The 26,595-nt window shown below is 39.7% G+C and overlaps 2 protein-coding genes across 12 annotated transcripts; both read left to right on the plus strand.

Annotated features, from left to right (window-relative positions):
- Positions 1-437: 437 nt before the first annotated feature.
- Positions 438-13,617, plus strand: slc4a1a (solute carrier family 4 member 1a (Diego blood group)). 2 transcript variants are annotated; one of them, XM_031318796.2, is made up of 21 exons: positions 438-641; positions 1,914-1,985; positions 2,233-2,288; positions 5,166-5,260; positions 6,053-6,099; positions 6,194-6,359; positions 6,579-6,714; positions 6,818-6,887; positions 6,992-7,034; positions 7,120-7,304; positions 7,439-7,646; positions 7,997-8,200; positions 8,310-8,458; positions 8,567-8,761; positions 8,872-9,117; positions 9,214-9,303; positions 10,433-10,599; positions 11,028-11,269; positions 11,358-11,527; positions 12,430-12,603; positions 12,716-12,793. In XM_031318796.2, exons 2-21 carry the CDS (start codon positions 1,962-1,964, stop codon positions 12,791-12,793), a joined length of 2,745 nt encoding a protein of 914 aa, XP_031174656.1. In that variant the 5' UTR covers positions 438-641; positions 1,914-1,961. The 2 variants fall into 2 exon arrangements, with proteins under 2 accessions (XP_031174656.1, XP_035852645.1); XM_035996752.1 differs by lacking the exon at positions 438-641 and having other exon boundaries at positions 1,962-1,985; positions 12,716-13,617.
- Positions 13,618-14,881: 1,264 nt separating this feature from the next.
- On the plus strand, positions 14,882-25,651 carry ubtf (upstream binding transcription factor). Of its 10 annotated transcripts, none has more exons than XM_031318806.2 (21): positions 14,882-15,248; positions 17,628-17,685; positions 18,036-18,208; positions 18,326-18,409; positions 18,512-18,667; positions 18,768-18,832; positions 18,951-19,077; positions 19,162-19,272; positions 19,396-19,529; positions 19,635-19,776; positions 19,865-19,906; positions 20,038-20,145; positions 20,427-20,582; positions 20,727-20,873; positions 21,321-21,431; positions 21,528-21,616; positions 21,713-21,902; positions 21,995-22,042; positions 22,179-22,232; positions 22,325-22,447; positions 22,546-25,651. In XM_031318806.2, exons 2-21 carry the CDS (start codon positions 17,649-17,651, stop codon positions 22,654-22,656), a joined length of 2,208 nt encoding a protein of 735 aa, XP_031174666.1. In that variant the 5' UTR covers positions 14,882-15,248; positions 17,628-17,648; the 3' UTR covers positions 22,657-25,651. The 10 variants fall into 10 exon arrangements, with proteins under 10 accessions (XP_031174666.1, XP_031174661.1, XP_031174663.1 ...); XM_031318801.2 differs by having other exon boundaries at positions 14,883-15,248; positions 17,628-17,700; XM_031318803.2 differs by lacking the exon at positions 14,882-15,248 and adding an exon at positions 15,260-15,496 and having other exon boundaries at positions 17,628-17,700.
- The last annotated feature ends 944 nt before the right edge of the window (positions 25,652-26,595 follow it).

Here is a 26,595-nt window from a genome sequence, read left to right on the forward strand (position 1 = left end):
AGCTGCAGAAGATGTCTTACCCTGTCGCTGCCATGTCACACTTACCGCACAGGAGACAACCAAGTTTGCCTGAGGGCTGTAATGAAACAAGTTGGGTTTAATGTGTTTATCTCATGACTTTCCTCAAGATAATCACAAGCAGAGGAACTACCCCCCCTTTATCATGAGGGAATCCCCAGTCTGTAAACAAGATGACGTACTAAGATGCTGTCCTCCTGATACTGTATGTTGCCCCCCTTTTTCCCCTCTTTTCCCCCTGTGTGTCCCCCAGACAGAAAAGTCAGGCCTGCTGGTCCAAACAGGTTCCTCTGTCCAGCCTCGGACCTTGGTTCATGCTGAGAGGGCGGAGCGAGCAAACCAGGGTTGGGATATCCCTGTCTCAAGGTGTCCCTGGCCGATAGGGCTGTTTGTCTGTCACACAGGCCTTATCTCCCCCACCCCCCCGTCAGGTTACTCAGCAACCAGAGTGGGGTACAGCGCTTCTTAGGGTCTACGTAGTTTCATATGGGTGTTCCCGCTCCTCTCGTTCTCTGTCTGTACTCATCTTTTTCGTTTGTCCTGGCTCACTTTATCACCGGGCTCGTCTACGCTGATCGTCCTGTTTCCAGTGCTGGAGACCAGGTAGCAGTACCTGCATACAGGTAAGGGTGTGGCCCCCTCTGGGCAGGGGTCAGACACACTTTGTGGCACTACTGGACTAGAGGGTAGAGGTTGGATAGGATGGATATATCTGAATGTACCCTGATAGCAGAGGAGCATATTCAATCCCCTCATGTCGTTGCCATGCTTGTAAAATGAGGGCGGCTGAAATTTAAAAAAAATTCTCGAGTTTAAATTATATTTTAGGTAAATAATATAATATAATATATCTTTACAAACAATTTCTGCTGTGCACATTTTCTGTAACGACAATTCAAGCATTTTTAATTCATTTGAGGTCAAGTTCTAGTGGGATTATCATCTTCGGTTTTCATAATGTGTTGTAAATATTACCAAAATATTATTTTGGCTTTGTGTTAAAATATCCGTTTATTCTCAGTGTTACAGGGGGGAAGAATTGTTACCACTAAATGTATTTTTAATGTGCAGCCCCATATCTGTGTATGTTATTCTTTCAAGCATTACTATCCATCATTCCTTACCAATTTTGTGCATGTGTAAAGTGAATGTGAAGTCACATGACCTCTATTAATGCTATCTGCTAAGAAATATTTTCAATTGCAATTTTGCAACAAAAAAAGCCAGGCTTGTTCACTTGTTTGTGAAATTGAAAAGCCGTCTGCTAAAAGCAACAATGTTACAATATTTTTGAGTATTCCTGTATAAATGTAACACTTTTGTATAACTTGCTGTTACAGTACAGCTGTATTTCAAGTTTTTCACTGTACTGTTACTGAAGAGAACAGAGGATTCTGGTGGAAAAAGGGTGTAACCCAAAGATAAGGCTCTGTACATCTTCTATTTAAACTATAGCGTAAGTAAGTTCACATTCTCAACGGCTGGTTATCTGTCCTGAGCTGGGGCAGGGCAGGCAGACTCAAAGCAGCTGTTTGGTGGTAGATGGCGGTATCCTCATCAAAGCCACTTTAAAAAGGCTCAAATCAGGCCTTATTGGTGTTGGCTAAGAATCTCCCCAATCTATCATAAACACCCTGCCAAATTGACAACAGGATAATGGGCCTTTTGCTATGATTGCTGCAAGAATATGATATATATTTATTGCAAATGATGGGCTTTGGATGCTTGTAGCTGCACCTGTTTGCAATAAAAGCATGTCAGAACCCACAAGTCACAAACCACCAGTAAAAAGTTGAAGATTTAATATTAATAGTCCCCACTGAGTCAGTGGTTATTTCTAATTGTATCTCAAACGTGACTTTTTATGTTCCGTTTTTTTTTCTTCTCTGTCTTAGGGAATGCATAAAAGTGCGTGAGAGTTCAAAGACATCTGAAAAACATCAATGGAAAACAATTTATTTTTGGAGGTTAGTCTTTTTCCCTTTAACACCTTACAGTGTAACATTAAGATTCAGTACAACACTTAGCAATACAGTTGCTACAAGATACATTGTAACATCACACAGAGGAATGGGATGTTGGAAATTTGGTCAGGATGGTGAGACCGTGGAGTGTGATCAATAAATCTTAGCAGCAATACATATTTTCCCTTTATCGTTCAATTTCCATTCAACTTTCTTCTTTTAATTCTGCTTTAACTTTTCTCTTGTCCAGGGCAGTGATATGTCCTATGAAGACAACGACTCAGCCTTTCCCTCTCCAGTGAGACTGTGAGTTCTTTTATATGTACATGTATTGTAGATGTACACTGTAATTCTGCATCATGTTTCTGATAAAACAATGGTAATGGGCCTTGCTTGCCCTGAACTGAGCCTGTCAGGCAGTGCTCCCAATATGTGGACCTCCCAAACTAGTCCCTCATCAAGTGATTATAAATAGGTTTAAGTTGGTATAGTTGTTAAACTGCTCTGATCAATAGTTGTAATACTTGACTTTGTGTAATGTGAAAGGGGACGCATGTAGTGATGAACCCGCAGAGAATCAGTTCCGCCCAGCTCTACGGAGCATTTTAGCCTCTTTTGGCTCATTGTTTTGGTTATTATGGGCCGTAACTTTAATGTTTTGATTTCTTTCTTTTTTTAAGTGAAAACACAATTTACACTTCCTACCCAGAACTAAACACAGTGGTAATGCTGAGAAAAAGAAAGTGAACTCTTTATAATTACCTTTTTATGCACAATTTATCCATAAAATGTAGTCTGATCTTCATCAAAGTCACTATAATAGACAAATACACTCTATGTAAACTAATAACACTCAAATAATTGTTTCACCAAATGTAAATAATCTCAATATTAAAAATCCACATAGAAAATAGTAGGCTATGTGAAACCCTTCATAACCTCTAAAAAGGTTACAACAAGTTCCCATCTATGAGTTGAATTGTAGTTAGTGGTTAGTTGTATCTTGTTCTGTACAAAACTGACACTCATCTCTTCATAAGCTGATGTGAACCATCCCTCATTCCCATGTGCTTTCAGTTTTCAGTATGGTAAAGAAAGGTTTAAAAAGGTAAAAGAGAAACCTTGGGTTACAGTTAAGGACCTGTATAAATATCTCAAAGTCACCGAAGTCTTATTTGTGTCTCAGCAATACAAAAAAAAGAAATAGGGCTACAATGGTGCGCATGGAAGGGCATCAGGAAGAAAAGCATGATTCTCCCTTAAAATAAATTGATGACATTGTACATCTCAAATTGGCAACCTGAACTATGTAACAGGGACATTGTTCTGTGAAAACCTGAAACAATAGACTATATTTTGTTTCACACTGTTGAACATCAACCTTAACATGAGGCATGAAGTAGGAATCAACATGATCTGTGGTCGTTTTCTTGCCCCTGGGCCTGAACAACCATTACTCATTGAGAAAAAAATGCACTCAAATGTATGAAAGAAAATCAGCGTAGCTGTCAGTCATCTGATACTTAATAGAAGTTGGGAGATGTTACACTAAAATGCCCCTAAACCCAGTGAAACATGAATTACAACATGTCTCAGACATAAGAAAAGTTTCAGAATGGTTAAGGTCAATCCTGGCCTCAAATCAATTGAGATTCTGTGACATGAACTGAAGAGAGCCATTAATGATCAAGACATTCCTGAAATAGCTATATAATTAATCAATTTTGCAATTGTTTTCATGTTACTATTTCAGGCAGATGTAGCTTAGTAGTCCATTATTGTGAGTTTGAAAAATATCAGACCACATTTTCTGACTAAATGCAGAGAAATCCAATGGGTTCCCTTACATTTTATTGGCACTACATGTAGCAGCTAAAGAGTCAGACATTTCCCTGAGGAGTTGGTGGAGACCAAACCAGAGCTAAAAAGAGAGTGAATATTGGACATTCATCAAGTGGCCCGAAATACAAATTCAAATGAAAGTCTGCTGAGATATATATATATATATATATATATATATATATATATATATATATATATATATATATATATATATATGTATATATATATATATATATATATATATATATATATATATATATATATATACGCCTAATGGTTTTTATAGCATTCTGTAGCTTTCCAGTAGGGTTCCTTATAATTTCGAATCCAAAGTTTTGACAAAATTTTGGTCGAAATACGTATGTTTTAGCGTCAAAATGTTTTCCCAAGCCCTTTTAAAAGCCTTTTCCTACTTAACCTGACTAATTTCACTATCAAAATTTGATCCATTTTGTCCGATAACATTTGGAAAGTCTAGAAGAGCCACATTAAATCCTTAGGAATGAGGAGGATAGGAATGAGCAGGGCACCGCCTCCAACGCTGTTTCCATTTCCTATTATACATCCTTGAGATGGACTCTACCTGGTGATAATGTAATGACAACAGCTTGTTTGCACTACCCCCAAGTGGTCAAAAAAAAACTTTAATTAATACAGGTTTAAGGTGAGGTTCATGCTGAACTCTGGTCATATTCCCATACTTATAACTTGCAAGCATTCAATCCATCTCATAACTATAGAGATATTAAGTATTTACCAAAATTACAATAAAATCAGCGTATAGCTACCTTCAATTATGGAAAATAACTGGCTGAGTTTGCTTTTTAGTTTGTTTACTTTCAGAAAAATTCAAGTTTTACAGACATATTTAAATCTTGGATGTTGACATGAATGAGGGGCCAAGGCGGTGAGGTGAGGCTCAGTCAATCCTCGAAGGGAAGTGGTATTTTTAATGCAGCTCGTGGTAAATATGCATGAGTCTTAACTCAGGTCATAAAAACCAGCAGTCAATGATGAGAAATATGTTGAGCAATCTTGCCCTCTTGTGGCAAAGGACAGGACAGCACTAATAGAATTTCACAGTTATAGGGAACTTGGTCAGCCTAAACTGAGACCCTTATTTGGATGAATTTTAAGCTATTTGCTATCTACAACTACAGGCTTCAAAGTCTCTTTAAAATACAGACGCAATTATAGAAGTGCATTTTCCAAAACAATATTAAAAATTTCCTCTCCTGGTCAGGGCTAAGTTGAATCACATAGGTGAGACATTAGGAGGTGTTGTTGAGAAGTTCTCATGCCCAAGTCTTTATTGATGTTTCTGTTTCTCCACACCACCAGGACTCCACTCTATGACCTGGAGGGGGGGAGGCAGGAAGAGGAGGAGGAGGATGAGGCACCTGTGGAGGCCATCGTCATCCCCAGCGATTCAGAGGGTAGGTTCACCTCACAGGCCATGCAGCTGTTGGTGATTTTGACTTTTTAAATCACTTTTCTGCAGTGGTGGAATGCAACTCAGTATTTAGACTACTCAAGTACAAATTCAAGGTTCTTGTACTTTTCTTGATTCTTTTCATTGTATGCTACTTTATACCTTTTACTCCACTACATTTTGACTGACAGTTACTTTTCACATTATATTCAGACAGTTTTTCATCCCCTTCCTGTTCAGTGAAAACCATGTATCTTCAGATGTGTTGATGTTGAATGTTTAAGTGTTCCTTTAATTTGTTAAGAAAATTCTCCTACTTAGGCTAAATAAACTACTTAAATACCTCTTGGATCAGCTGGAAAAGTCACCGTCACAAAGCTGAAAACAGGGCTGTTTTTCTGACTGGGTCTGTAGTTCTCACAGGACAGCAACACTACAAACATTTGATGATTTTATAGAATATGATGCATTGCTGTAGATTAAACTACCCAACAGTATATAAAGGAGTAAAATTAGCACAACCATAAACGTCTACAGCAGTAAAATGCTGCTTAGACATTAATACAGCAGCAATATGAATCCAGAAACATCAGATAGAATAGGAAAACACTGAGAGGAACATTTTACTGTGCAATGAATTCTTTTACTTTTCATACTTTAAGTACATTTTGTTGATACATACTATTACTTAAGCACGTTTTTGAATGCAGGACTTTTACTTGTAGTGGAGACTTTGCTACTTTTACTTAAGTAAAGGATCTGAATATTTCTTCTGTTTTTTGGCTCTTTATTTCAGCTTATCTGAACCTGAACACCAATGCCACCACAAGAGGGGATGCTCAAGTTAGTCGACATTCTTCTCACTGATCAGATATAAAAGTTTATAAACCAACATTAGCCACTGGTGTGTTTAGCTAACCACATTGCATTACCACAGGCCTATGTGGAGCTGAACGAGCTCCAGGGCAACACCTGGCAGGAGACTGGCCGCTGGGTGGGTTTCGAGGAGAACTTTAACCCCGCCTCCGGAATATGGGGTCCTTCTCACGTCTCCCATCTCACCTTCAAGAGCCTGATCCAGCTCCGCAAGACCATGAGCACAGGTGACTTTGGAACCTTAGATGAAATGGAAAATTTGTGCATACAGTAGGATAAAATCAAACAAAACGCAATGGACTCATGTTCTTGTGAATGCACTGTGTTACTTGTGGCTATGGTTTTTGTGATTATTTGTTCTTATGTGTGTACAGGCTGTGAAAACAACTTTCTATCTATCTAGTTTGATATATATGACCAGTTAAAAGCAACTCAAATTTACTCAGGTGCTGTCATCCTCGACCTGAATGCCAGCAGTCTGTCTGCTGTGGCTGAGAAGGTGGCTGATGAGCTGCTGGACAAGAATGAGATTCGCGCCAGTGATCGGGACGGCCTGCTGAGAGCTCTTCTCATGAGACGCAGGTAACCCACCTGACCCACTGTTTCTCCATTTCTTTCTACAAGATGTCAGCCATAAGAAACATTTCCAGCATGCACTTTGTTCTCATTTTATTTGTCCTTCCAGTCAGTCTGAAGGGCCAGTGGTTACTGACACTGGAGACATTGAGATGCAGACATTCTCTGTAACCAAGAAGGTATACATTTAGTTTCTTTTCATTTTATACAGTCTTATCCACCTTTATCATTTGGGTGATCATCAATATCATGTTAATGTATCAACATAACATTCTTCTTGCAGCGAGACACCTCTGACAACATGGAGGCCTCAATTGTCCTCTCAGGTATGTTCATGTAATTCAGATGCCGTTATGTGTCTCCATGTGTGGTTCTGGAGCAAATCTGGCTTAAAGAGGATGTTTTCGATAGGTGTCCTGGACATCCTGCAGAAACCAGTGGTGGCTTTTGTGAGGCTGAGTGACTCTGTGGTGATGGACTCCTCCCTGGAGTCTCCTGTCCCCGTTCGCTTCGTCTTTGTGCTGGTGGGCCCCAGCCAGAGCGGGATAGACTACAGTGAAAGTGGCCGCGCAATGGGTGCACTGATGGCCGACTGGGTGAGAGAGAAGAGACAGTATTGAGAGAGGAAAATAATAGCTCAGCAGCGAGTAGCTTTAGCAATGGGCTAACACAACAATGAGAAGTAGGCTACTTCGTTAGGTGCAGGTGAATAAGTGTTCTGCTCTCACAGGTGTTCTGTCTGGAGGCCTTCTTGGCTCAGACTGACAAAGATCTGACCAATGCCATCGCTGACTTCATGGATTGCAGCATTGTGATCCCTCCCACTGAGATCCAAGATAAGGAAATGCTTGAGCCAATCATTGATTTCCAGAAAAAGATGCTGCGTGACAGACTCCGTCCCACCGACACCCGTCTTGCCTTTGGTGACAGGGTCATAGGTCAGTATATTTCCCAAAATGTCAAACTATTCCTTTACACTTACAAAGTGATCGACACATTTTCAGTTCCTTACTACAACTGCTCCCTAAATTCACCCCTTTAACTGAAATGCAATGATTTTTATTTTTTGTCTCAACCCTTTATTCCTTAAACGTGGCACATGGCATTAAAAAGGATAAGGGTGGTGTTTTTGCTAAAACAAGTAGATAAAAAAATATTTCCAATGTGTGTATCCACTTCTGGTACATGACAGAGACAGACAAATGAAGCCTCTGCTGGAGAAATCCAAAAAACATAAAACAACCTGTAGTGTAATCAATATTAATGTCAGTTTGATTTGTTTGACCAGTTGAGAAACCTCCAGAGAAGCCTCAGGAGGACCCTCTGGCCCGTACAGGCTATCCTTTCGGTGGGATGGTGAAGGATCTGAAGCGTCGTTACCGCCACTACATCAGCGACTACACAGACGCTCTGAACCCTCAGGTCCTCGCTGCCGTCATCTTCATCTACTTCGCTGCCCTTTCCCCGGCCATCACTTTTGGAGGGCTTTTGGGTAAAATAGAGATCCAGATAGAGAGATGTGTCTGATTTTTTAGGCTCAATTAATTTGATTTTATTGACCTTTAATATTATTGATAATTCTCTCTGTTGTCTGACTCTAGCTGACAAAACAGATCAAATGATGGGCGTGTCAGAGCTTATGGTCTCCACCAGCATCCAGGGTGTCATCTTCTGTCTCATCGCCGCCCAGCCTGTCCTTGTCATTGGCTTCTCTGGACCACTGCTTGTGTTTGAGGAAGCTTTTCATGAAGTACGTATGAGTTGTCGGATGTTGAAACCCCTGAAATAAAGCTTTTATTAGCTATTTTCTTTTCTTTTCTTCATTAGCATCTATTTTCTTTTCTTCATCCCATACTAGTTCTGCAAGTCCCAGGGCATTGAGTACATTGTGGGACGTATCTGGGTGGGGATGTGGCTGATAGTGATCGTGATCATCATCGTGGCCGTGGAAGGCAGCTTCCTGGTCCGGTTCATCTCCCGCTTCACTCAGGAAATCTTCTCCATCCTCATCTCGCTCATCTTCATCTATGAGACCTTTTATAAGCTCATCAAGGTTTCCCCCACCTCATCATCTCCGTCCATTTCACAACACAGAAACCATTTCCCTGTTATTGCCTTGTGTGTTGCCTCATATAATTTGTTTCCTCATCTCCTGTTGCTCAGATCTTCAAAACCCACCCTCTGATTCTGAACTACGACCACCTGAACACATCACTGGATAACCCTTTCCACCCAATCATCTTGGAGCACATTGAGGTCCACGTCGATGGCAACGTAACCGTTAAGGAGCTGGAGATTGAAAGGCCTTACCCCAACACTGCCCTGCTGTCTATGTGCCTCATGTTTGGTTGCTTCTTCATTGCGTACTTCCTTCGCAGTTTCAAGAATGGTCATTACTTCCCCGGCCCGGTAAGATCTACTTTCTATGTCCAATGACTGTGTACTTTTGAAAAGACTAAGTAGGTTCTGTGATTTAAACCATGGTGTATCCTGGTGTCTCACTAGCTTCGTCGTTTGATTGGAGATTTCGGTGTCCCCATTGCTATTTTCTTCATGATTGCTGTGGACATCTGCATTGAGGATGCTTACACTCAGGTAAGCGTTGTGTTGTGGTGGGTTAAGTCAACTCAAATAAGTTCTAACAATGCTCATACTTTTTTCTAAAAACAAAACAATCTTAAGCCTCACATCAAGTAGGTAGAAAGAAAATAGTTCCTACATGTAACTGCTCACAACCAGGTCTGTGGATTATCTTGAGTAACCGGGTCATGATTTCTAGAGAGAGACATTGCTGTTGAGTTTTTCAAATGCATTTTTTTGAGTGCCATCTAGTTCCATTATATTGGAGAGAAGACAGCCATCTGTCAGCCAATACCTCCAACACTAGGCAACTCACACCAAAACAATCTAGATTCATAGAGAAATGTCTCTGTAAAATATATTTAAATGTTCAAAGTGTATACAGTGTATGCAATTGACAAAATATAGACATATTTCTATTAAAATGGCTTTCTATGACAGTCGTTGATTAATGGTTGGGAGAAGATTTAAGAACAGGGAGTTTGAGCAATTTAAAATTAAGAATGGTCATATCTTGGTCTTTAATTTGAAAAGATCTGACTTAAAATCCAAATTTTGCTCAGTTGAATGCATTTGTATTTTAACAAACAGACCTTTGCACTGAGGTTTATAATACACTCATACACTAAAGATTTGGATTATTTTACACCCCCGTCCTGAAGAAAAAATATCATTTCAACTGTAATTGTTTAGAACTGATGACAAATGACAAATAAACCTGAACTTGAAAATCAATTTATTTTTTGATCAAATCAATCAAACTAGAACCTTAAGTCATTCATATTTAGTGGGAGGATTTTCATGGAGCAAGCAAACACCAATAGACCAAAAAAGTTATATTTCTGCTGATGTTCTATCATCTATCTGATCTTCTATCTTTGTAAACCCACTTCCTGCACATAAAAAGGATGTTTACACATTCCTGGTTACAATGCTCTTTATGTTTTGCCTCTCTAATATCTGACTCAACTCACACTATCCTCATTCTATATAAATTCATTTAAATCCTTTATAAACTCATTTCACATCGGTTGGAAAATATCAAAATTATTGATGCAGAAGAAAGTTTTTTAAATTTATTTGTCTTTCTGGGATTTTTATGGTGATAAATGAGCTGAATGAAAATCATTCTGTCCCCTTGTAGAAACTGGTTGTGCCAAAAGGCATTGAGGTGACCAACCCAAAAGCCAGAGGCTGGTTCATCAACCCCATGGGACTGAAAAAGCCCTTCCCCATCTGGATGATGGGCGCCTGCTGTGTACCAGCACTGCTCGTCTTCATCCTCATCTTCCTGGAGTCCCAGATTACTACGTAAGTGACACTATAAATAATGGCATTAGAGTCTGTAATATCATTTAAAGGTATAATAAGAAATGTTAATCCAATACACTTTTTGTCAAATTCAGTGAATATCTCCTCACGATCACCTAGCTCTCTATTTTCTGTGTGCGCTGAAAAAAACCTGATGTTAATACACAGCCTTGGCGGTTTAAATAGAAAACAAACAGAAAGGAGTGCACGAGCCACAAAACACTATTTCAGCCAATCAGCAACCGGCAGCGACAGTTGATGGTAGGGGCTGGAGGGGGGGAGGCAACATTTGAATGTGCTGGCCGGTAGTTATCTGTCAATCTGGGGGACGGAGCTTCTGAAGGGGGGGGGTCAACAATCTTTGTGCAGAATCACTTACTGCACCTTTAATGTGAAGTTAATGAACCCTGTTGTTGTCTGTTTGCCAGGCTGATTGTGAGCAAACCGGAAAGGAAGATGGTTAAAGGATCCGGTTTTCATTTTGATCTCCTCCTCCTGGTCACCATGGGGGGCATCGTCTCTATTTTTGGAATGCCCTGGCTGAGTGCTGCCACTGTGCGATCCGTCACCCACGCCAATGCTCTCACTGTCATGACCAAGGGCCCGAAACCAGAGATTGAGAAGGTGCTTGAGCAGAGGATAAGTGGCATGCTTGTGGCCATCATGGTTGGTAGGTGCTGCCATCTACAGTGTTCATGCAGACAAAGCAGGCTCATAACAAATTACTTAAATAATGATTCACCTTTTGTGATTTCCAGGTGTTTCTATTTTCATGGAACCTATTCTTAAGATGATTCCTATGACAGCCTTGTTCGGTATCTTCCTCTACATGGGTATCACCTCTCTGAGTGGAATCCAGATGTGGGACAGGATACTTCTGCTGATTACACCAAAGAAATACTTTCCCGCTGACCCATATGCCACCAAGGTACGCAGCCTTCTCAAATACACTGTAATTATTCATATATTAAGTCTGAAAAAGTCTGAAAACGCAGTGCCAGTTCCATATATTTGCACAATATATTTATGGAAAGATTAAAATAGCAGAAAAAATATGAAAATATTCATTAATAATGAATGAATGAATAATGCTCTTTTAATTTTTGTTGCCAGTGTGTCTTGATTCAACGGCTATCTTGGCTGTAGTTTGCGGTTATAGTTTATACTAAAACATGTTTCTAATATTTTGCATGTAGCGGCCTCACTTGACAAATATAACGAGACCATGGACAGAGACAATGGGCACAGACAGACATGTATAAGGCCCACAACCCCTCCTAGGAGCGAAACAGACATAAGAGTTTTGTGTCTCTTTGTGGTTGTTGTGAGCGTCTTTGTGGTCATTTGCATCTGTTTGTGGTCATCTCACGTCTTTGTTGTTGTTTTGAGTCTCTTTATGGCCATTTCATGTTTCTTATTGGTTATCTTATATGTCTTTGTGGCCCTTTTGCATGTCTTCAAAGTCGCCTCACATCTTTGTCGTTGTTTTGAGTATGTTTGTGGTCATTTCATGTCTTTTGGTGGTCGTTTTGTATCTTTTTCTGGTCCTTGAACATCTCTTTGTGGTTGTTTTGAGTCTCAGTGCTCCCTGACCCTTTGGACCCGTGGACTTGTGCCCTGTAGACCCGTTCAGTAACCCTTACATGCACAATACTGTCACATTGGATTGTATAGGGATTCCTATTTTCCCTTGTATTTCAGTGTTCTTTAGCCTATGACAATCTCCCTGTATAATTACCCTAACATAAATTAGCATTTTGTATATTTTCAAGTTAGACTTTGGCTGTGTGTTCCCCCCCTAATGCTCTCCTCTCTCTGTCACTTGTGCAGGTGAAGACACTGAAGATGCATCTCTTCACTCTGATCCAACTTGTGTGCCTGGCAGTCCTGTGGATAGTGAAGATGAGTCCTGCATCTCTGGCGCTGCCTTTTGTTCTCATCCTCACCATCCCTCTGCGCATGCTCATGACCGGCACTCTCTTCACTGTCAAGGAGATGAAATGCGTAAGTACCTCTCGGTATCTGTTACATTCACTACAATCTCAGGCACACAGTATCGTGTTGTTTGTTACGTAGGTTTCTATAGTCTAAAGTTGTAACTGTGTTGGTGTTGCAGCTGGACGCAGAGGGTGCCAAAGTGACGTTTGAAGAAGAACCTGGGGTAGATGTGTACAATGAGTCCCCACTGCCATAAACACCACCATATCATTAATGTTTCATTCACAAACTTTCAAATGAACTCAGTTCTCAACTGCCAGTAATTAGCTGAACATTTATTATCAGGTGTCTTTAAAAATATGTATTTGTACACATACAGTTTCAAACGTTTCTGTTGTTATTATTTATCTTTAACGGAAATTACCTCTCATTTCTAGAATTCATAATTCATTAAACACACTCAACTTAATTATTGAGTCATATTTTGGTCCAGGAAAAAAAAAGTTAATTTCTTTAAATGAGAAGTATTTTCCCTTAAGACATGAGGTAAATCCATTTATCATGTTTTTTTCTTTTAGTGCATAACTACAGTATAGCTTTAAGTGAATACCGGTGCTGCCACATTGTAGATCTGCCTATATTATAATAATATATGTTAAGCAAATGTAAACCTATTAAGCTTTTTACACGCACACAAACAATGAATTTTCATGGGATTGTCACGCCAGCCCTTTCCCTACACATTAGCTGTTGTTTATTCTCAAAAAAATGTTTTAAATTGTGTTGAGTTTGCCTCATTTTATATATTTGATGTGTATAGCAAGATGTGTAATGCTCTTATATCTGATTTAAAGTGTGTAATTGCTTTCATGATTATAAAATGGGATGAGCAGTAATGGGTGGATAGTGGATGATGATATAATTGTTTGAGCTGATTGTTGTACTAATGATATAATGAGGGAAAAAACTTATTTGTAAATGTATCTTATTATGCCTGTTCATGTGTTTGTGTGCTTGAAACATGGTACATGCTTGATTGGATGGAGTTTCATTTTATTAAAAGTAAAAACAACTATTAAAGTGCTTGTTTTCATTAAAGGCATTAGAAAATACAATAGTTCACATCACTGGCAGCTCACTATTATAATTTGTTATCCTAAAACTAACAGGAGAGGGGTGTTCACTTGAAGCAAAACGCCTGCCACTCAGCTGCATGCTGCGTTCTAGGTTATCAAGTAAACTCCCAACTTCCCAATACTCCTATTTGGAAAACACTGACCATAGACGTGGCCGTAAAAACTTTTGTCCTGAAATAAGAAAATTAAACTCAATGACAAGATAACTAAATTAGGCAGCATTGTATTTTTTTGTGCTGTGGCTGTCAAAATTTGTTCAGATGTAAAAAAAAATGTTTTAATTTTTAAATCGGATTACGTCATACAAATAATTTACAGATACCAATAACACATCAATATGTCATTTATGCAGGACAAAGTGCCAATAAATAGGACATTATTAAACAAATCACTAGACAATGAAATTACATTTTTAAATAATGCAAACCTTTTTAAAACTCAGCTAATTATGGAATGTTATTTAATTCTGCTTAGTGTAAAAATACTTTATTACAGGTCAGCTTTATTTCTTTCAAGCAGTTCCTATGTATCACATATCTTATTTCATAAATCTACTTTCATCAAAAAGTCTTCAAATGTCAAATCAAGACAAACACGGAAGAGCCAAATATGCGATTGGCTGTTGCTTTGATCTGAATGAGCAGCCAGAAATAAAATACAATGAAACAGTAATTATAAATAATAATAATTCAGTGTGCAATAACAAAACGCGTTCTGTGTGCAACAACATAATGTGAACATTTTCAGGTGCAATAATGTCTATATTCACAAGTAGTTTTTATACAGTGTATGTTTTATTAGAACACTCAAATAATAATTCTAGATCAGCTTCCATGTTTGTGCATGCTCTTGTGCAATGATGGCAACATTTCCGACAGCAAAAGAACGCAGCACATTTTAACAAGGCCGAGTGCCTGAAAGTCATTTGTTTTCCCTGAATCGGACTGACTGGATTGGACGGCCGGAGGTTCCGCCCACAAACACACAAGGTGGAGTTGAAAAGAAACAACATGCTGGGCCAAAATGAAGCTGTCAAACAGCCTCTTACTGTTTGCTAAAAGAGGATTCGAGCAACGTGAAATACATGGAGGCTTACATTGAATACCTTTCTCTAAAGTGGAAATCTGACATTAATAAATTAACATTATAAACTTTTTTTTTTTTTTTTTTTAAAGTACAACAATAGTGTATGTGATATGAGCTGGTTGCACTAACTAACCACTGGCACAACTTTGGCTTTTCTGAAACTCTTGATAAAATATTCGGGTTGCAAACTTGGTGAGCAGACATTGTCTGCCTACGGGAGTAAAAAAAAAAAAATCGCTCGGTTTGGTTCACAATCAACGGTGCAAGTTCGGAAAAAATGGATGTCTCCGCGTAGCGAAATGGTTGGTTGGATGGAGAGAGAGGAGCTGCTGCGCGTTGAGTGGAGGGAGACGGTGAGTGAGATGGAGGCGGGGGGGAAGGACCATCTCTGCGGGGACTGGAGCCCAGGACCGACGGCGCAGTGCTGGCTGTCGTTCAACCCTCCCCTTCTTCCTCTACAACGACACCGAAGCTCACGCCGAGAGACAGGTAAGCCAACAAAACAGCCGCTCGGTTTCACGGTGAAAGTGCGTGATAAACAATCCAGAATACGCGTCTAAAACTCGCAAAATCTACCTTTAATGTTTGCTTTTGTTTACTTATAAAGCACCTCGGTCGGTAGCCTCTTTGTAGTAGCGAAATAAACCGACCGCTGTGGCAGGGTACAGACGAGGTCGGCCATAGCCGAATTTCTTGTCCTCTACAGCGGGGGAGAAACTGGATGTGTAAACCCGGAGGTAAACGTGGTATTTACCCTATATTTACACCAAGCGACTGTTGTATGCGAATTCCCGTCATCGAAACTCGACTATTTGTGCTGCAACCGGGGTATTTGCGTGGGGGAATTAACGGTGGTTTCCGCACCGAGACCTCCATGCGGCTGTTGGCGGAACAACCAGCCGCCTCTCTCGGTTAGCCATCAGGGATCTCGGTTTAATATCTCACCGTGCATAGACTCGCCCTCTCTCTCCCCCTCTCTCTCTCACTGACTAGCCCAGAACCTGCCCCGACGACCGAGCTCGGAGAACCCGCCTTCTTGCTCTCGCTTATACGCTTTTGGATCGAGGGAAAGGATTCTACAACGCCCTGGGTTTAGTTTTGAGCTCCGTATTTCTGTGTTTGCAGTGCGCCATTGGACCTTGTCACGGTAGGTTTCCTTGTAACGTTAGAGCAGAGCTGAAGCATGGCGGACCTGGAGCTGTTGTCGCGCCAGTGAAGCTACTCAGCCTCGGATGTTAACATGTTTCTTTTGAGCGTTTATCTCACAATTTAGGTACAGTTTAACCGCGTAATATTGTAGCCGAAACCGTTAACAGCTAACGTTAAAATGAACTATTTCGTAAAGTGAGCTCCAGGCTGTAACGTTTGACCGTTAAAATATTTTCTTCCTGCGCCTCCGCAAGTCCTTCCAACCCACCACCATGAAATTTATCTCGGACATTATAATTTGTTAGAGGATTTTTTACAAAACACGGTTAATATTAAATGTAACAACAGATTGTGTTTCTATAGTAACGTTTAACGGTAGCTAAAAAAAAAAGCACATTAACTGTTTTTAATGTTTTGTTGGTAACAGTTAGTCCAGGTCTACCCCCAGGAAACAGGAGATTGTCACTACGTTAAATGAGTTTAACGTTTTTGTATTAAATGATAAAACATTTTTCAAGATATGGCTGTACATATTAGAGAAGTCAAATTTCAGCTTCATTTGGCGTACTAAGTTGCCCTTGGCCATAATGCCTCAGTTCCCAATTTTTTTTTTATCATCCATACTGTTTTAATTTTCTTGAAACTGAAGAAAAAAACGATGTTTAAACGGTTCCAGATGTACGTAATAGTAGCTTTTTAGTTACATATAAATGGTGTTATCGATGGTTTTAATGTAGCTAGGTCACACCGTGGACACCACTGTGAGCTGGGGCCATCAAGGACACGATGAACAACGAACAGCCGCCATCATTGGAGCACAGCTCGGCTACGCCTCACTGAAGAATGCACTGGTTTTTGCACTAAAATCTCAATATTAAACGCCAGAAACCTGAATAAACCGGTCTGTAAATACTCTTGAAACACATTTATTAGCTGTAAGCGAATATTATATTGACTTTCTCGCTTCAGTCTGAGGAAACATTTGAAGAGAAGATTATAGGGTTGCATGGCGGAGCTAGATCCGCATCCATCGGTGATGAGGCGCCTCTACCGAGTGGCGCATTTGGCTGCAGTGCTTCCAAGCACCATTCCCCCTTGTTGGAGACCGAAAGCAGATCCCCCGTCCGTGGTCAGCTGGTCGCCTACAGCTGCCTGTCCGTCCACGTCCATTTGCTTCCTCCTTCCGTGGATCCTCCCCAACCTCCCGTTCGACAGAAAATCCTCCATTACCGAGCGGACCAGGCGAGAAAATGGTCGCTCCTTTTCACGATACTTTGGTCGCGGACTAAAGGACAGCACTAATACGTTAAATTCCGTCTAGCAAAATTTGCTCGACGGAGACTCCTGTTGTCGTAGCTAGCTGTGCTAGTTGAGCCCTCCGCAGTGTTATTTGAGATTTGAAGCCGTCACAAGCAATAGCCTATGTCTCACCATGTAGCGTAAACGTTTAAGGGGCGGTGTAATGAACATAAACCATTATGTCGAGGCAAATTTAAATTCCACCACTTGAAAACATCAGTTTTACCTTTTTATATTACAGACAAATCACGTTTATATGAATAATATGTTCATGAAAATAACTATCATAAAATGTGATTTTAAAAATACAGCTTGTTGTAGGAGCAAAGTATGAACCTATGGATTGCAATGTGTTTTCTCTATAACAGTTAATGTGTTTGATAACTAACGTTAGATGTTTTTGTTTTGTTGCTTTTGTAGATACAAGGCCATACACTCACAATGAATGGAGAAATGGAAGCAACCACCCAAGACCAAGGTGGGATTTTGACAAGTATGGAAATAATTTTTTAATTATTAACAATAACAACACATCTGCTATTATGAAAACCTTGTATATTAAGCCTATAAAAATACAATTTATTGATGTACTTTACAGGTTACTGTAGCAATTGTAGTGGTGATGCCCTTTGACAATAAAACCAACCACAAATGTATGATTTAGTCACTGAAACTCCAGTATTACATACCTTAAAGTGGATATAATAGGGTTTTCTATTCAGAGAAGAATAATTGGACATCATTTCAGACATACAAAGGGATAGTATAGTTAGTTTTGTAATTTAGCAGGCAGATTTATAATGTTTGTCTTTTTATTTGTTATCACAGTATGGGCACAGGATGACCTCTTAAATCTGCTGGAGTCCATGAAATTGGCCCTGCCTCAGAAAGACCTGACTAAATACAAAACATCAGAGTCCCACCTCGACTGGCAGAAGGTGGCCTTTAACTCCTTCACAGGAGAGATGTGTAAGCAGAAGTGGCAGGAGGTCTCCAAAGAGGTAAGCCAGTTTAAGTGTGTATTTGTATGGATTGTGCAACAGTCATATTTGACTGTTAGAGGCAAAATGTTGTCTTGATTTTATGTAATAGTATTTTTTTGTCTGCCTTAACCACAGATTCGTAAATTCCGGACTCTAACAGAACTCATATATGATGCCCAAGATTACATCAAGAACCCTTACAAGGGCAAAAAGATAAAGGTTAGTTAAAACATACATTTTACTCGACTAATGAACAAGTAGCAGTTATGAATACAACTCATAAGAGTTTTAACTTCACAACCCACACCCCCTGATTTACAGAAACATCCAGATTTCCCCAAGAAGCCATTAACTCCATACTTCCGGTTCTTTATGGAAAAACGGGCCAAATACGCAAAGTTGCACCCTGAGATGAGCAACCTAGACCTAACTAAAATCCTGTCCAAGAAGTACAGGGAGCTACCTGACAAAAAAAAGGTTGGTTAAAAGCATCTGATGTGCAGCTAAAATAAATTTGATTCTGTTTCTGAACTCGTTCACTTCTAACAGAAACATTGTTTTCATTTCATGGCTACAGAAAAAGTATGTTGAGGACTTCTTACGAGACAAAGAAACATTTGTGCACAGCATGATGAAGTTCAGGTAATATTACTTATTACCATTATTCACAATTGTGTCTTATTAGCACTGTGGATATTAGGTCTGCACCTGCAGCATATTTAAGGATGATAATTGTGCTTAACTGTTTGTGTAAATGAAGAGAACTACACCCGGACCTTATGGAGAGCATGACCAAGAAAGGTTCAAATGCACCAGAGAAGCCCAAGACACCCCAACAGCTGTGGTACAACCATGAAAAGAAGGCCGTCCTCAAGACACGCCCAGATGTAAGTTAAGGCATTCACAACACAACATATAAAATGCACATTTGTATGATGGGACTGATGTTAACTTTCTGTGTTTGACACCAGGCAACCACCAAAGACATTAAGGAGAGTCTTGGCAAACAGTGGACACAGCTGTCTGACAAGAAGAGACTAAAATGGATCGCCAAGTCCCTGGAGCAGCAGAAACTGTATGAGGTAAGCCTATAGTGGTGTGTGTGGGATTTTGTTGTTTCTATACAAGGGCTGTAGAAATATGAAGAGCAATGATGACACACAGTCTGTCTTTTTTCAGTGTTAACTGTGTTTGCAATATTCTAGGAGACAATGCGGGAGTACATCCAGCAGCATCCGGAGTTAAACATGACCCAAGGGGATATCGTCAAGTCCACCCTGACCAAGGCTGAGAGGCACCTGAAAGACAAATCTGACGGCCGACCTGACAAACCACCTCCGTGAGTCACTGCTTCAAATACACTGTTGACACATCTGTATGATGCTGGTTGTAGGTCACTGCCCTGTGAATAAGTCATTTGAATATGATGTATATGTGCTTTCAGAAATGGTTACTCGATGTTCTGTGCCGAGTTGATGTCGAGCATGAAGGATGTACCCAGCACAGAGCGCATGGTTATGTGTAGCCAGCGGTGGAAGCTTCTGAAGCAGAATGAGAAGGACGCCTACCAGAAACGCTGTGAACAGGTGAGTTCCGAATCATGTCAGATAATCAAAAAATAGTACTTGAGTACTTGAATTTTACCTAAAAATGTCAATTTTTTTTTTTTTTCAGAGGAAGAAGGAGTTTGAAATTGATATGAACAGATTTCTCAGTGTAAGTCTTAATTTTTGGTTTCTACTTCCAGCATATGTTTTTGTTGCAACCACCAGTGTTCTCATTTGTGCGCTATACTTTTTGCTGAAATACCTTCTCATGTGTATTTTCTCTGCTCTATGGATCTGTAGTCTTTGTCAGAGGAGGAGCAAAACCGGGTTTTGTCTGAGGATAAATCAGGTTTTAAGAAGGGTGGAGCTAACAGTCCTGCCGCCAAAAAGAGGGCTTCTAGAGCAAAGGTAAGACCAAGTATACACTCTTCACATTTGCTCAAATTGAACTGTGTTTTTCCGTGCTGGATCTATTTTTTATTTTTGTGTTTACCACGTTGACCACTGCAATTTTTTTTTATCCATAGAAATTAGACTACAAGTGTAGCACGTTAAGCTCAAGTCCCATTCACTACATGTTTGATTCTTCATACCATTAAACAGTAAAAGTTCAAAATTGTATCGGTATTCAGAAAGTTACTTGTGTTGTCGTATCCTTTTCTGATATTCCCTTTCTCCATAACCTGCAGGTCAATCCAGAGAAACCCAAAAGGCCAATTTCAGCCATGTTCATTTTCTCTGAGGAGAAGCGTCCCAAACTGCAGGCGGAGCGGCCAGATCTTTCTGACAGTGAGCTCACAAGACTCCTGGCCCGCATGTGGAATGAGCTGCCGGATAAGAAGAAGGTAGTGTAACATTATACTGTAAAATGAATGTAAGATCAATAGAGTGGATCACAGGAGGCACATCATGTCAACATGTACGATTTTTTTTTAATTTTTATTTATAATTTTCAAAATAAATGTCCTTATGATCTTTTTGTCGTTTAGGAGAAGTATAAGCGCCTAGAAACAGTCCTGAAGGCAGAGTCAGAGAAGAAGGAGAAGGAGGATCGTAGTCGTCTGCCGGACCCACCCAAGACTGCACAGGACATCTGGCAGCAGAGTGTCATCGGAGACTACCTGGCCAGATTTAAGGTATGCATTGCTCCTAGTCTCAAGAACACAAATGTTACACTATAAACACTAGTTTAAAGGGTGATACTAAACCTAGATGTATTAAAAGAATGTCCTAAAAAGACAGAGGGATATGCTTTAAAAGGTTAAACACTTGGAATACGTTTAATTTGTGTACAGTGTTTACCTTTTCACTACCAAGTCTCGTTACTAAGCCTCGGACATCAAATTATGGCAGATAACACTAGAATAAAAGTGGAGTAATAATAAGTAACAAACGTGAAAGTATTGGAACTTTGAATACATCTATACATTTTCTCTTCTAAATGAAGTTGAAACAGAGTGTCCACAACATTCACACTATTAGTAATGAACTGCAGCTGCATAATTTTATAACTGACTAAGTGCTGGAAATTATACATAAAATAATTTCTACAAGTGCATTTAATGTGAACCTGTGTTTTGCAGAGTGACCGGCCAAAGGCACAGAAAGCAATGGAAGCAACCTGGAGCACCATGGAGAAAAAAGAGAAAATTATGTGGATCAAAAAGGCAGCAGAAGACCAGAAAAGATACGAGGTTAGTGATAATTCACTGACAATGTCCAGTAGAGCTCCACAGCATCTGTTTACGGTATCCGTGAGGGCTAACCGTTGACTTGACGCTTCTCAACAGAGAGACCTGTGTGAGATGCGCTCACCTGCCACTGCCATTGCCTCAGGGAAGAAGATGAAGTTTGAGGGTGAACCCAAGAAACCTCCATCGTAAGTCTGTCATGTCAAACTTGTCTGCGTTGCCTGTTCTGTGTCTTCTATTGAAACCCTAAAGTTGTGATTTTTCGCGTCCCTCTGACTGTCTAGAAACGGATATCAGAAGTTCTCTCAGGAGATGCTGTCCAACGGAGAGCTGAATCACCTCCCGATGAAAGAGCGGATGACAGAGATTGGCAGCCGCTGGCAGAGGTTAACGCTGAAGGAGAAGGACCGCTACAAGAAGATCGCAGAGGAGAAGCAGAGACAGTACAAAGTCCAACTGGAACAGTGGCTCGCTGTAAGAAGTGGTTGTTTGAGGAGGAGGACATTTTGTCAAGACATGTTGGGCACTTGACATGCACTCTAACATGCATTTTAATTCTTCCACAGAGCTTGACTTCACAAGAGAGAAACACTTACAAAGAATATAATTCACAAGTAAGTCCGTTATTTCACGTCATGCTAAGCACTGTGCTGTCACAAACTGGATTAGAAATTGTATTGTAGCTCTGTAATGTTTTAAGCTTTCTAAAGTTGGCACGTTTTAAAACTGTTTATCTGCTTGACGTTTCAGAAAAGGAGAGCTCCAGCCAAACCAGGAGGCCCCAAGGCAAAGGTCAAGAAATCTGTAAGTGCAGACTCTCATTCTTCTTCTTCTTCTTCTTCTTGTCTCATAAATCAGCTGTATTGATCTCATGATGAAAATCTCTCATCCCACAGGACACGGAGGAGGAGGAGGACGAGGATGAGGACGAAGATGATGATGATCGTGAGAAGGCTTCCTCTGAGGCAGACTCGTCCAGTGAGGACGATGATGACGACGACGACGACGACGATGATGATGTGAGTAGTACGCAGAGATAACGACAGGAAGTGCAAGTTGATTGTGCTAAATATAAATATATATTAAAAAAAAAAAAATATCTATTGTTTGCTTGAAGAAGGACGAGGATGATGACGATGACGATGAGGCGGAAGACAAGGAGAACAAGTCGGAGGACAGCAGCAGCGAATCGAATTCAGAGGGGTCGTCGGACTCTGATTCGGACTGAAACTGGCCGACGTCTACGTGAGACAAACTGAGCAGCGCTGAGCTGAGCCAAGAGTCAAGGGAGCTCTGCCACTGTGCCAACCCCACTCTCCTCCCACCACCAGAGGGAGCCCCTGCATCACCTCATCCACTTCACACTCGCCCACTTTATGTCGCTGCATTGGTGATCTACTCCTGGAGGGACCCTGTCCTTATGTCCAAAATCTATTTCATTCCCTCCCCGGTTTAATGATCATCTCACAACACGGGCCGCTGACGTTATGCCAAAAACGGCATCCCGCTGGTTTGGTGATGTCATGAACTTCTGCCACTGGTTTCAGTCCTGACTTGCAGGTTCAATGGTTTAAGGTTAGAGTTTTAATGTTGATGGTAATTCATAACCTTCCAGTGTTTATTTTATTACTCTGGTAATTAGTTGAAGACAGGCGGCATAAGTTGTGAACGGGCTTCATAGAGCCAAAGAACAGTATGGTGGATCACTTTAGGGAGCGAGAGGGGAAAGGTACAGGGTACTGGAAAATTGCACTCTTCAGAATGTTTCCTTTTTTAAATATTATTTTTCCCAGAGCATTGTCGCATTGTTCTGTATTCTCAATTTATGATGTAGATTTTATCATTTGGTTCTTAAAGAGGTGGTATTTTTTCAGGAAAAAAAAATCAAGCCATTTTGAATGTCTTTTTGTTGCTGGAAAATTTCAGTTGTTACTTACCCATGTTCTCATTTAAAAGATAACAGTGCCTGTATAAAGTATTCACCCCCACTTGGACTTTTTCATGTTTATTGTTTTAAGACGTTAAACCAAAGTGGAAGCTTTGGTACTCATTAACATAAAATTAGAGCTTGTACTGCAACATTTAGGGGGAATTTACTTGAATGCTTTCTAATTGAGAGGAAACCTGCCCACAGCCAGCTGTGATGTCCAGTTTGTTTGAAGTGTAGCAGACATTTTAACACGAAAACTGAAACTGACTAATCTCATCTAAATCTCAGTAAGACAACAAGCTCAGCAAATGTTCCTGTTATTTTCCAAGTAAAAATAAATATCTACAGTATCTAAATGAAGTGCAAGTTTAAAAAATGTACAACAATTGAGTCTGTGGATGAGTCGTTGCACATGTGGACACTGCATTTCCCCGTTCCTTTCGTGAAAATGCCCGTTTGAGGTTTATAGTGGCTGTAAATGAGCCGCTGTTTCCAAGATCTGCCACAAATTCTCTATTGGATTTAACCTCACCAATGCGTTTCTTGCACCAACACAGCCTGCTCTAAGCAGATTTACAGCTGTGCCATATTAATTTTTTTTTTTCTTTTTAAGGATTGACCTTACTGTAGTCTGCAGGCTATTCTGTGCCTTGAAAATATGCTTGTATAATTCCCCTTGAATGGTAGCTTGTTTCAATTTATTTGGCATGTTTCTTTATCTTCACAATGTAGTTTTTAATACAAAAGAAGTTGTTGGTGCCTCCAGATACAGCTGTATTTACTGGTCACACTTTTAATTTAGTGTGATCTCTCCATTCAACTTATAAAGAAACTGTCTGCACCAGTCAATACTCATGCAGTCAATTATTTACCCTTTTTATTTTTTTTTAATCAGGAGTTATTTTATATCAGTTGGTGAAGATTTGTTTTGAGTGTCAAAAAAGCCTGATTGCATCCACTGTGCTTCAGAGATGTAAAACAAAAAAAGGTTTAAGAAAGGTGAATATTTTATAGGTACTTCATGATCCATTGCCATGTGTCTGTCATTGAAAGGTGTCCTTTATCAAAGTTACCTGACATGTCTCGTACACATTAATCCATCAGTCTGATATAATTCAGTTTGCCTCAGTTAATTCTGGCCTGACAGTGTTTATTTGGAGGGATACTTGTTTTCCACATGTAGAGCTCAATCGGATTCTGTGTTTTTAAAGAATATGTCATACAGTTGGTGTATGTTTCTTTTCTGAACCGTTGTTTTACGTTTACGGTTTATTTTAATTGTTAATTGTTTTGTTTTAATTGTGAGCAGTTGTGTTCTGATCCATCTGGAATCATTTTTTGGATGTCAAACTGAATGGTCAAGTTTTTTTTGTTTTGAATTTTTAATGGTATTTTGACCGTAATCCGTATGGGTTTTAGTCTGATGCTTAATCCCAAAAAAGTGTGCACTTATTGTAAATCTGTCCCTCTGTGTGAGTTTGTGTGCATGCATGCACAAAACTGTGTATATATGAGGGTGTGAGTGTGTGTTTCTTTGCTTTAATGTGTGCTGTTTTTACTGTTTTGTTGCATACCGTGACGTGACTGCAGCAGGCTTGTTTGTGCCTGTGTGGGGACGTCATACCAACACCATGAATGTAGATATTGTTAAATCTTTACATTTTTTTTCTTTAATACTTTTTCTGCTCGACACTGTTGTGTCATTGGTTACCTGAAAACAGACTATTGACAAGACTTCCATGACTGTCATTTTGGGTCCACAGACAGATGAGTACATGGCAAATATTAACAATCTGTTAGTAATGGACTGCTTTTGACCATTTGGAATCTCATTACTGTCTGAAACTAAAACCAGCATGGACTGTTTAAATGATTTGGGGAGGGAATGAGAAAAGTGATTGCTGATATCGATAAATGGGAGTTTGTAAAAGGTATTTGAGGAACTGAGTTGCCAGAGGAATTGGGGTTAAAAACTTGTAATTTTTCCTGTAAATACTGTTTTTGTATTGAGTGCTTATTGTTTTGTTAGTGCTTTAATTTGGCAAACCCTCATCTGTGACTTCTGAGGCTAGTGAGTTTTTCACTCACGGGGGAGAGAGTTTGATTTAATTCACCTGTTTTAGTTGTTTCTTCTCTCCCTTATGTTGGTTTATAGAGATATCTAAGACAGCAAAGCTTTCCAAGTTTGTACTGCTGGTCATTTGACAAAATTTGATGTTTTCTATAGCTGAGGGTGTTCTTATGTCCTTGTAGTTCCAGTATTTGGGCAAATAAAAATTATCTTTAACAGTTAGAAGAGTGTGTTCTGTATTGGCCCTACACAAGCAGACAAGACGTGGATCAGAACAGTGATGTGTAGGAAGAAATACACTGTCAACACCCCTGTGTACATTTGGTCTGGAGCTGTTCCAATGAAGGAGAATCGTAATACATCATAAAATAATATTTTACACAGTGTGCTTTGGAGCTGCAACTATTAGCCGATTTATCAATTAGTTGATCAAAAGACAAAGGATTCTGAAACAATTTTTTAAAAGATAATCATTTAAGTCATTTATCAAGCAAAAATAACCAAAATTCACTAGTTCCAGCTTCTAAAATTTTACAATTTCTGGCTATGCTCTGTGTTAAATAATTAAAAACTGAATGGCTTTTGGTCTTGGACTGTCAGTTGGAAAAACAACAATTTGAATCGCTTGACTTTTGCTAAGCATAGTCATAATGGCCATTTTTTACTATTTTGGGGTATTTTATAGGTTACATGTTTAATAAATTAATTGAAAAGATAATCAACAAATTAATCCATAATAAATATAATAATTTGCTACAGACTTAATGTGCTTCCAGCTGTTTGTATGGCCACATTAACCTGCTAGGAGGCCAAAAAATGAACTACTGGCCCCAGGTTGGGAAAACACATAATTAAGTAATATGCAACTATAGGCACTAAACTAAAAATAATGGATTTAAAACTAAACAAAAACACCAAGACCAGATCAGAAAATAAAGTAGGACTCTTATTGTGTTGCAAATTCCCAATTTTCAAAAAACAAGCACGAACCAGTTGATACAGGGGCTCCTGGTTCTGCGGTGTCCACATATTTTTGGCCATAAAGTGCATATTGCTGTTACAGATGACCTCATTCAACCGCTCAGGCACAACTATGTGATCACAGAAAACGAGCAAAAATATCATGTTCATTTATTAATGTCTTAAGGAGATGAAACTGCGTCAAG

Source organism: Sander lucioperca, chromosome 21, assembly GCF_008315115.2.
Source record: "Sander lucioperca isolate FBNREF2018 chromosome 21, SLUC_FBN_1.2, whole genome shotgun sequence".
NCBI lineage: Eukaryota > Metazoa > Chordata > Actinopteri > Perciformes > Percidae > Sander > Sander lucioperca.